Here is a 12178-nt window from a genome sequence, read left to right on the forward strand (position 1 = left end):
TCCTAGGCAGGAAGAAGAGAAGGAGAGAGAGGTAGACCAGGCTTCTTCCCACCTCTGAGAAAACCGCCATCTTCTGCTGCCAGCTACTGTATTTAGTTTTGTAGCTCAAGTCATAGCAGTCTGGGCTGCAGTATTGGAAGGTTCAGGGTTCAAACCCTGATGATAAGGATAAGGTTGTACAGTTGTTCTTCGAGTGCTGTCCCTGGGGTTTCTCACTTCAGGTTATGGTGCATCCCAGTGCCGTTGATTGAAGATTTTTGGTAACAGTGCCTGGTTGGGCCGCACATGCACAGCAGATGTATCACGGTCTTTGGAGTCTCAGGCAGCGCGCATGTGACCCGCGCCCCTCAGTTCCTTCTCAACTGTCCTCAGCTGAAGATGGAGCTCGGAACTGTGCGACATCTTCTCCTCTTCATATAGTTAAATAGATAGAAATACCTGTTAGATATTCCCAGTTCTAGTATAGTTAGTTAGATAGTTGTTAGCAGCAAAAAAAAAAAAAAAATTAAAAAACTCATTTCAGTTCTCCCCCTTGTTCGTGTCTCCCTCAGGGACACAAAAACTTTCCTTAGAAATGCCAGGCTCCCCTGGCTTCAAGAGATGTGGCTCCTGTCATGAAGCAATGACAATGTCCGACAGGCACTCTCAGTGCATGAGGTGCCTTGGTGAAGCACACATACCGTCTAAGTGCATTCATTGGAACAACCTCAAGGCAAGAACCTGTTGTGACTGGGATCTCCATCTTAAGATGATTCTTATGGAGCAGTTGCTCCAACCAAGATCTGACAAGGATGACCAAAAGTCCACCATAACCATTGGCACCTCAGCAATTCTTAACCCAAAAGGACATTACTGTGGCATCCATGTCACAATCTCCTCTCCTTGGCACCGACCGCTCACCAATTATTACTCAACCCACATCTCCCACGGCACCATCGATGTTCAGCAACAGCGCAAATGAGGAGCAGGACAAAGGAGTCTTCTCCCCACACCACTCCCCCATACTTCATAGAAGGGGAACTGGGGGCTCACTAAAACCAAAGGACTATCACAGGCAACCACCTTACCCATGGTATGGACAGTCTTGGATGTGCCCTCCCATGGGTTTTCCCAGGCAGTGGCCTCTGTGGGACCCATGGACAGCATACAAGGCCCACTACACACAAACCTCTTCACCACCAAGAGGAGAATTATGCTCTCCACTGACATCTCTGCTATCTACAACATTGGTGGCCTCAGAAGAGACGACCAAAGAACTACAGGAGGAAACAGGTACCAAGGACGTGCCCGCATATAACTCCTCCTCTTCCCCCAGACGAGGCCATCTGCCGCCTCCTCCAACGCTGGCAGACAATTTCAAGCAATTCCAGGAATTGTTTAAAAGAATAGGCATTAGCCAGGACATTCCCCTAGAGGAGGTCCAGGAGAACCAGCACAAGTTGCTGAAGATACTACAGCCGTCCTCTACTGCAAATATCACCATCCCCATAAATTAGGCGATTCTAGAGACGGCGGAGACAGTATGGCAGACACCAGCCACTGCTTTCCTCCCCACTCTCCCCCGACGTGCAAAAGGGCAGACAGGAAATATTATGTGTCTGCAAAAGGCATGGATTTTCTTTTTTCCTACCTGCAACCAAATTCTCTTGTGGTGGAAGCTGCAAATTATAGGGACAAACAAACACAACACAGGTCAACACCACAGGATAAAGACCACAAACGCTGGACCTTTTGGGCCCTAAAGGTATACACCTCTTCCACCTTGCAATTTCGTATTGCCAATTACAGCACTCTCCTGGCAAAATATGATCACAATAATTATGCCAAACTCTTCGAATTTACCACTGACATCCCTGAGGACAAGAAGGCACAACTCAAGACCATACTTGTTGAAGGACAGCTGGTCTCGAGAACTGTCTTACAAGCAGCCCTGGACATGGCCAATAAAGCCGCCCGTACCACTGCCATGGCTATCGTCATGTGTAGAGCTTCCTGGTTCTCGTCCTTGGATGTACCAGGGAACTGCAATTGAAGATAAAGGATCTACCTTTTGACAAGGACAACTATTCTCTGCCAAAACAGATGAAGTTCTCCACACTATGAAGGACTCACATGCGACCTTACGCACGCTCGGCATATACACTCTGCCTCAGAAGAGGAAGAGATACCAGCCCTACCAATTCATCCATATACCTGCCCCCACCCAGACCATATGACGTGGGCAAACAAAGGAACAGACCACCTTGGTGCCGGCAGGCACAACCACAGCAATCAGCAGCTCAACCCACTGGAAACAAACCGCAGTTTTGAAGGTTTGGTCGCGGGTTTGAATGACCTCCCCATGACACCAGTGCCTATCTGCCCATTTGGCCACTGCCTGCGACATTTTTACCAGGCATGGGAGCACATCGCTCAAGACCGCTGGGTCTTAGAAATAGTGCAATTCCATCCCCTTTACTTCTTGCTCCACTACCCTCCTGCCTCCCTGTCCCTCTTCAGGGACCCGTCTCATGAGCAGTTTCTAAGGCTGGAGGTAGATCATCTCCAGCTGGGTGCCGTGGAACCAGTACTGACACAATACAGTGGGAAGGGTTTTTTTCACACTACTTCCTGACCCAGAAGAAAAGTGGGGGATGGCGCCCGATACTAGACCTCAGAAAACTCAACAAATTTGCATGCTCCCAAAAATCCAAGATGGTCACCTTAGGCACAATAATCCCAGCGCTGGAGCAAGGGGACTGGTTTTCAGCCCTCAACCGACAAGACGCATACTTTCACATCACTATACACCCAGCTCACAGACGATACCTCCAATTCATGGTGGGACACAATCATTTGCAATACAGAGTGCTCCCATTCAGACTGTCCACCGCATTGAGAGTCTTCTCCAAAACCCTTGCAGTAGTTGCGGCATATCAATGCAAACAAGGGATCATATTTTTCCCATACCTGGACGATTGTCTCCTCAAAGGATGCATGTTCACAGAGACAGAAACAAGCACGCAACTCACCATCCATCTCTTCCAAAAACAGGGACTTCAACTGAATGTGCAGAAGTCAACATTAGTACCCACACAGCAGTTAGACTTCATCGGGGCACACCTTGACTCAGTTCAAGCCAGAGCTTTTCACCCCATACTAGATATCTGGCTATAAAACATCTGGTAGACAACGTCTCCATATGCCTGCAAATTGAGGCAAGGACCTGCTTACAACTATTAGGACACATGGCCGCCACCACATTCATGGTAAAGCATGCCAGACTACATATGCAGTTTCTCCAAGGCTGGCTGAGTTCAGTGTACAGATCCACCAAATATAGCCTGAAAAAGCTTGTTACACCACCTCCCAAGGTCGTAGAATCCCTACAGCGGTGGACCAAACCAGAAAACCTGTGTGCGGGTATTCCCTTCCAACAAACACCACCGTCAATCATGATCACAACAGATGCCTCCCTCCTGGTCTGGGGGGCACAACAGGATCACCACACAAGGCAGGTGGTCACCACCAGAGACATGCCTACACATAAACTTACTGGAACTCAGAGCGGTGAGAAAGCCTGCCTTCATTTCTTGCCTCTAATAAGAAATGAATCAATAAGAGCGATGACAGATAATGTAGTGTGCGTGTTTTACATCAACAGACATGGGGAGACTCGTTCTCATTCCCTCTGCACTGAGGCCATGAGGCACCACATCGACATCTCAGCTTCCTACCTCCCGGGATGTCAAAATACCACGTCCAGCACATTAAGCAGACACTTTTCTCAGGAGCACGAGTGGGAATTGAACCATATGGTCTTACAGCAGTTCTTCTACCAATGGGGATTCCACTCTGACGGCCTATTCACCACAGCACAAAACCACAAATACCCACTGTTCTGTTCCATGGTGGGACTCAGTTCCTGATCTCTGGGGGATGCTTTCCGACTCAGTTGGGCCAATACAGTTATGTACGCATTCCCCCCCATACCTCTGATACACAGAGTCCTACGCAAAATTAGGGACAAAAAGGCCAGGATCATCATGATTGCTCCAGCGTGGCCTAGACAGACCTGGTACCCTTAGCTTCTGCATGTCAGTTTGTCCTCCACGGATCCTCCCGATGAGGCCAGACCTCCTGTCACAGGCCAATGGCCACATCATCCATGCGCAACCGGAGAGGCTCCATCTGAAGGTGTGGCTGCTGCATGGTTCCACTTACACGAGTTAACCTGTTCAGAACAAGTCAAACACGTGTTACTGAACAGCAGACATGAATCCACGCACAAGACCTACCTACAAAAATGGAAACGCTTTTCCACATGGAGACTTGACAAACGCCTCACTCCCTGCACTATGCCCTTACCCATTGTGCTAGACTATTTTCTAGAGCTCAAGAACTCAGGCCTATCCCTAAGCTCTATCAGAGTCCATCTCGAGGCAGTTAACGCCTTCCATGACAAAATTGATGGGTTCTTGACATTTATACATCTAATCATGAAACGCTTCTTAGTTGGGCTCCTGAACCTTTACCCCAAAGTACACTCTCCCACATCCACATGGGATCTGAATCCAGTCCTCAAGGGACTCATGATACCCACATTTGAGCCACTTGTCACCTGCTCCTTACAACACATGTCAATGAAGGTGGCATTCTTAGTGGCCATCACATCCGCTAGATAAGGTCACACTTCGACCCCATCCAAAATTCCTCCCCAAAGTAGCATCTACCTTCCATATCAACCAACCTATTCATCTCCCTACATTCTACCCTAAACCACACAAAACCTCACAAGAGGCTTCATTGCACACCGTGGATGTTAGGAGGGCTATAACCTTCTACTTAAACAGAACAAAACCTTTTCATAAATCCCCAAGACTGTTCATTTCAACAACAGAATGATCCGAAGGTACTGCTTTATCCAAACAATGCCTTTCCAACTGGATATCCAATTGCATCTGCCTGTGTTATCAAACACACAACATACAACTCCCTACTGGGATTAGATCCCATTCTATTAGGGCCATGGCAACATTTATGGTATCCCTAGACAATGTACCCATTGTGGAAATTTGCAAAACCACCACATGGGCATCAGAGCATACCTTTGCTAACCACTATGCCATCACTCAAGACTCTAGGGCAAATGCCATACTAGGCCTCACAGTCCTCTCTACTACTACAATGCACATAACTCCAAAGTCCCCCCGACCATAATGGGTACTGCTCTACATTCACCTGAAGTGGAGCACCCACAGGGACAACACTCGAAGAAGAGAAGGTTACTCACCTTGTGCAGTAACTGAGGTTCTTTGAGATGTGGGTCCCTGGGGGTACTCCACTACCCCACCCCTCTCCCCTCCACTTCGGAGGGCACTACGAGGACTCTACGGTAGAGAAGGAACCAAGGGGTGCAGGCCGTGCGCACGCTGACCACGACTCCAACGGCCGCAAGACAGCTGCTGCACACATGCGGCCTCACCAGGCACTGCTACCAAAAATCTCCGATCAACAGTGCCGGAACACACCGTTACCTGAAGTGAAACACCCATAGGGACCCACATCTCGAAGAACTTCAGTTACTGCACAAGGTGAGTTAACTTCTCTTGCACACAGTAGAATTTTAAAGTATTTTTCCTTTAAAAAAAAAAAACCCTAGGAAATTATGTTAAAAACTATGTTAAGAATATTATTTATGTTTTAAAGTTAAGTAGTACTCAAAAGATAGGAAATGCCAGGTTTGCAGCTGTGCATATAACCTTAATTCTGCTCCTTTGTTAATTATGATACAATCTTTAATCACATTATCACATACTATTTTTCCCTAGGACTCATCTCATTCAGGGCATAAGGGGGCAGAATTAAGGTTGCATAAGCATCTGTAAATCTGGCATTCCCTAACTTGTGAGTGCTTGACTTTGCAACCTAACATTTTAAACTTATTTTTATATAATTTAAAATTAATTATCCATTTCACATGTGCAACTTTATACAATCATCAGTAACAGACTTCAGTACGTGTTTAGTGGACGAAAATATCCAACATCCCCCTGCTTCTACAAAATCAAGATTGTGGGCAGATCTAGTTATGTTATTTTATTTGCATACTGATGATGTGAATTTGCAGGTAAATGCTTATAAACAAGACAGATTTTACTTAGATGAAAATCCGTGTTGTTTATTTTAATTAAAAGGAGTATTCCATGCTTTTCAAATCAAAATAAGGGGGTAAAAATGTCATTCATCTGTGTCTATTTTCTTATTTCCAGGATCTATTAAGATGCAGAGTTTTGACATCAGGGATTTTTGAAACAAGATTTCAAGTAGATAAAGTAAATTTTCAGTAAGTGTATTAGCAACAATTTATGGTTATTGTACTTATTTTGAACCACTTGATTCAGATGTCCCTATCTCACACCTTTTATATTATAGCTATTGTAGGTCTTCCAACTTCTTTGTCTTTATAGGACGTAATGTAATTGGCTTTTACTCAAACGGAAAAGAGAGCTTAAAACTGCAGTAGTGTCCCCTAGTATCTCTCTATCTTAGGGTGTATCTGTGGTGGATGTTGCTTATTATTTCATTTCATGTTTATGTAACCTTGTCAATTTGCACAGTACTTTCTTTACTTTCTTTGGAGTTGATGCAGACTTCATTGGGAATATTTGCATCAGTAAGGGTTTGAAGAATTGGGCCCAAAGAAATAAGTTTGTTCTTGTTCTGAACAGCTGTAATCTATGGATTTTGAGGTTTTATATCAGTGGTGGGCAACCTGCGGCCCATCAGGATAATCTGATTGCGGGCCACGAGACATTTTGCTGACTTTGATCGTCCGGAGGCACAGCCCCCCGCAGCTCCCAGTGGCCACGATTTGCTGTTGCCAGTCAGTGGGAGCTGCGAGAAGCAGCAGGCGATGTGGTGGCATCCGCTTCCTGCAGCTCCCATTGGCCGGGAATGGCGAACCGCGGCCACTGGGAGCTGCGGGGGGCCGTGCCTCCAGATGATCAACGTCAGCAAAATGTCTCGTGGCCGGCAATCAGATTACCCTGATGGGCCGCATGTGCCCCACGGGCCGCAGGTTGCCCACCACTGGTTAATATTGTTTCCCTATTAAAACACACACAATTTTTTTTCATACGCATCATCAGACTGCTTGTAGTTATTATTTTTCACCAAAATATTTTATCAGTATTGTGCCTCTGAATTGTAACATCTCCACCGAGTTTTGGAAATATTCTGAAACTTGTGCCTGTTAGAGCATGGTAGGTGCAAACATTTTGACGCCAAACCTATAAAAGGGTCTCTCACAAAACCTCATCCACATATAGTTTCAAAGGCTTAAAAATCTATTTGTCCTGCAGAGAAAAGTGTGTTTCTGTAGAAATTCAGTGGAATTCTCCCAACAGGGCAGGGGAGATTGAATTGTTACATCTGCATGACAGGGTAACACAATTTCAGGAGCTCTCTTCCCCTTCAGGCCGTATTTCTTTGCTATTGCCCTTGGGTCTGTCAGACTGAACCCTAACCCTGCATGCTTCGTGTGATTTTCCTAGTGCACACAAATGATATAACACCCTATGGCTTTTTAACAGCATGTTTGATGTAGGTGGCCAGAGAGACGAAAGAAGAAAATGGATCCAATGTTTTAATGGTAAGTCTGCACCACATTTTAATCTTGAATCTATTCTCTGCTGGGAGAGTTTCTGTACTGTTCTTTAAATTTTGTTTTACACTAAATTTAAATAAGCTGGTCCCTTTTTTCAAAAAACCATCTGTGTATTTTGTATTATTTTAGCAGTTCACTACCTCTTCTCCTCTTAAGTTTCTCTCACCAAATGAGGTGTTTAAAGCGAAACAGTCTCATCTGAACATAGATTAAAACTGCACATCACCATGTGACATTAATAAAGGAACCCAACATCACATATAATTTCTTCCAACATAAATTAGAGTACACACTGCAGACGGAGTTGTGTGGCGCCCTTGTGTGGCTGCATTAAAATATTACAATGTTGAGCTTGTTTGGGGTAAATGAAACATTCTGTTCTCTTTATTTTTTCTTCTGTGTGTTCCACCAAGATGTCACTGCTATAATCTTTGTTGTGGCCTGTAGCAGCTACAACATGGTAATAAGGGAAGACAATAACACAAACAGACTACGGGAATCCCTGGATCTCTTCAAAAGCATCTGGAACAATAGGTAAAAATAAATCTCTTTCTGGAGCATTAATGTAGTCAATAACAACAAAATTAGTATTTAGCACTTACATTTTTCTATTCATTGGTCAAGCATTAATTACTTAAACATTAGCTAATAATTTAAAAGTCTCAGTCAAGTACTTTTTCTATGTGTTATTATTAACATCTCTGTAGCAACTTACAGAAATTTCAAATAAAATACCTTTCCTTACTGATTGAGAAGCACTTTGCCACTTTAAGTTGCCAATGAATATGTACTTAAGTGCATACAGTGATAACTCACTAATGAGAAGCCCCCATTGCTAAGTATTTAGATTTTTTTTTGTTTAGAAAATGTCAAGACAGGACCAGAATGTTCCCTGGTAACCAATCTTGAAGCACCACCAACTGCACTAACCCCTCCGCAACACCATCTATGGCCCTGGCACGGGGCTGTTGCACTTACAGTACGTTGCTGCTGCACAGACAAGGCTACATCAGTTTCTCAGTATTCTAATAGGATCATAAAATTGAACAAGAAGCCGACAGGCCAGATGGTCCACCAGAACTTACAGATTCAGGCAGGGAGTGAGAAGGGCTTTGGAAAGGTCAGCAGCCACCACTTCCGTATTCCTGTAGTGTTAAGCTAAGGAAGTGAGTGAAACCCAGTTCTGCCATCGCTATGTTTGAGTGGGGAAGATCAGGATGTTCTCATATTTCAGCTCCATCTCCCCCTCAGGTGGGAACAGATACACTGAGGATGTCCTTTCATCACAGCAGTATGGTAGCAGTAGCAGCAACCAACTTCATGCACGTTCACGGCACCAGTCTCAATACCACAAGAGCATACAGGCAGCGGCTCTTCTAAGAGTCGTCTCCTGAAAACAAGTCCAGTGGGACTGCACCCAGTTATAAGCAAGTAGCCCTGTTTAAGAACTTTAGCCACTGTTTGGGTCAGGGTTAGTGCATGACATGGGGCTTCATGATAGGTCCAGCTGACAGCATGATGTCACATTTCTTGTTCCCATCCCTAATACAGCCACAGAATCTTGCAGGGCATCATTTCAGGCAACTCCAAAATCTGGAGGGAGAGTAGTATATGAAATTTGGAGTTTGCCATTTACCAAGATGTGAAGTTATAAGGTTGTATTGTATGATAAGTGTATAATTAGATATTTTAACAGCTACCACAGTTTCTGTATCTAATCTAATTGTAACATTCTTTTAGATTACACTAGTGTTGCAGTCTCTGCAAATGATAGACATGGTATCTAGTATCTAGCCAGCAATCTGAATAGGTTTCTAATTGATAAGTAAAAATGAAATGCAACGTAAGATCATGAGAAATTACAAGACTTGATCTATCTATCTTTATGCTCCCGGGTGTGAGGAAATTGTCAGACTAGGTCAGGAAGAATTTTTAGCACAAATCCGAGTGGTGTGTGTCACAATAATAGTCTCGTGCATTATTGTGGCAGAATGGGGTTTACTTCTCCTGACTCATCAGGTACCATATAGGCCACTGTCAGAAGTAGGAGTCTGGTTTGGATGATCAGTTGGTCAGTTCAGATACAGCAATTTGTATGAAAAATGTACAAGATGGATAAATAACCTCCAATATTTCTCTATTGCTTTAGTAGAATATTTCTCTATTGCTTTACTGTGACATTTTTAGAAAATGTTAACACTCTGGTGCCTAGGGTTAGTGATTTGGTAGCAGAGGGTTAATCTATAAAATCTATATTTTAAACTTGTTCCCTTTGTTGTGGAAAACAAGTCACACCATCTGTTTGGTTCAAACAGTCTGAGGTCCTTTTATTTTAATACAAGCATGCAGGGAGAAGGACACAGAGATGGCCACATGCAGGTGCCACCCTCCTCTCTCTCTGTCCTGCCCCTATAATACCAGTCTTATATAGTTTTTTTACATTCAGGTCAAATGATACATTTCCTTAATTTTTTTTTTATCACTCAGGCATTGTTAATAAAGCCTTATAAGGAGCCAAAGTAAACAGTTTCATAACTGGGGGTGGGCGTTGCATATAATGAACAGCTAGGGCCTTGAGCTAGGCTAGAGGTTGGCCTAGTTCGTTATCTGGGTCAAAATACCACGGCCCAGCATAGGCAAATGCTCTTAGCTTAAGCGAAGTCTTACAGGATGCTGGCCTATAGGCCTCTTGCATTACTGCTCTTGCCTATGCTGCATATAGTGCATAGATCTTGTCACAGAGTGGGATGGGGTCAGGTTCAACAGCAAGGTTAACAGCAATTTCCCCCACACCTTCATAAGCATCTAATATGTTTTAAATGCTATTAATATATTAACCAGTATGGATGTGAATTCAAGATAACTGAAATATTCGTTTTGCTTGGTTGTTTTTCTATTAAACTTGATGAAAAGAGCCTCACAGACCACACAAAATAGGAATAGGCCATTAAAGATTTCCTTTATGAAATGATTGTCCAATGGATATGTTAGAGTTGGCATCAACATCTAGTTTATTCTTCACAGGTGGTTACGGACCATTTCTATCATTTTGTTCTTGAATAAACAGGATATGCTAGCTGAAAAGGTCTTGGCAGGGAAATCAAAAATTGAAGATTACTTTCCTGAATATGTGCGTTACACTGTACCTGATGATGGTAAGATTTCGTAACTGTTGGGATTAAAATAGCAGGCATGATCCTTGTTCTCACAAGTACTACAAAGCCGCAGATTCTTTCAATCAAAATGATGATACACCACTGTGAAAAGATAGGACACATGCATATACGTACACAAAGGGAAAACTTAACTTGGGAAAGGTCTCTGCCCTATTTTATTTGTAAGCATCTGATCAGGTATCTTAGTTAGGTACAAAATTATGGTAGGATGGAATGAAGCAAATCATACCAAGCTTGTTTCTTCACTTCATTGCTTATTTCAGGATAAAATGAATTCTGTACCCAAAACAAATAGAGTTGACATGATCTGGAGGATGGAATTTCCTGTACTGAACAAGAACATTAAAAATTTGACCAATATGGCCCCAATTCAGCAAGATACTTAAGCACATAAGTAGTTCCATTGAGTCAGTGGAGACTCCTCCCATGCATAGTTAAGCATGTGCTTAAGTACCCTGTTAACTTGGGGATGAAAAAACACCTTATGAACTACTTAATTTGCTATATTGCGGAAATTGCAGATCCCACAATATTAAGCTTCCACTGCAGTTTTTATTTTAATTAGCTTACTTTGCACAGTTCACAGTGTTGCATACAGTTTGAGATTTGCAACACACACTTTTTCCCCCATTAGCACAGTAGAACTCCATTTATCCATGCTGACAGTGGCAGGGCTCTGACTGTCAGCCCCAGGCAGCGGAGCTCTGGTTGTCATCCCCGAGGGCGGGAGGGCAGGCTCCTGCTGTCAGCCACACACATTAATGTCTCTAATACAGTTGTAGCAAAATGTCTGGTTATCAAAAAAATTAGCAGGCATAACATAATACTTAAGTGTTTATATTGTTCTACCACTTTTTTCTTAAACAGATAGGTCTTATCTGGGTTTTCCAAATTACCACAATTAATTAAGGTCCATTATTACTTTTCTATCATTTTCCATGTCTTGTCCACATCTCGGCCACAATTATTTGACAATCAGTCTGCAATTCAAGTAGGGCCTGACTTATATAATAAATGGTCTTCAACATCAAAACTTTGTCAACAGATATAAAAGCAACAGAATGTTTAACTACTGAATTGCTATTTTCACATTTCAGTGTTTTCCTGTTACTAATTGCTAGGGGTTGTTAAAAAAATGTATTTGATATTGAAATAGTTTCTAATTATAAATAGCTCCTCGTGTGAAAAATATTTACATTGTTTTTAAAAAAGAGAACAAATTTACTTCTAAAGGTAAAATCTTATTATTTGTAAAGCCAAAGTACTGTATGTAGTAGCTTCATGGTGTTACACACTTAAGAGGCGTTTTTCAAATCAGCATATGGTACCCAGTTAAACCCAAACGCTGATCCAT

At 43.1% G+C, this 12178-nt stretch overlaps 1 protein-coding gene across 3 annotated transcripts in view; it reads left to right on the plus strand.

Moving 5' to 3' along the window:
* GNAL (G protein subunit alpha L) overlaps nt 1-12178 on the plus strand; it is a 310998-nt gene that overhangs the window by 288608 nt on the left and 10212 nt on the right. For all 3 annotated transcript variants that reach the window (XM_084621820.1, XM_084621821.1, XM_084621822.1), the window contains exons 7-10: nt 6252-6325; nt 7575-7633; nt 8062-8182; nt 10673-10803. In XM_084621820.1, the coding sequence (XP_084477946.1) occupies nt 6252-6325; nt 7575-7633; nt 8062-8182; nt 10673-10803 (385 nt within the window). The remainder of the gene's footprint in view (nt 1-6251; nt 6326-7574; nt 7634-8061; nt 8183-10672; nt 10804-12178) is intronic.

Source organism: Lepidochelys olivacea (genome assembly GCF_965140295.1).
Source record: "Lepidochelys olivacea isolate rLepOli2 genome assembly, chromosome: 2".
In the NCBI taxonomy this organism is placed as follows: Eukaryota; Metazoa; Chordata; order Testudines; family Cheloniidae; genus Lepidochelys; species Lepidochelys olivacea.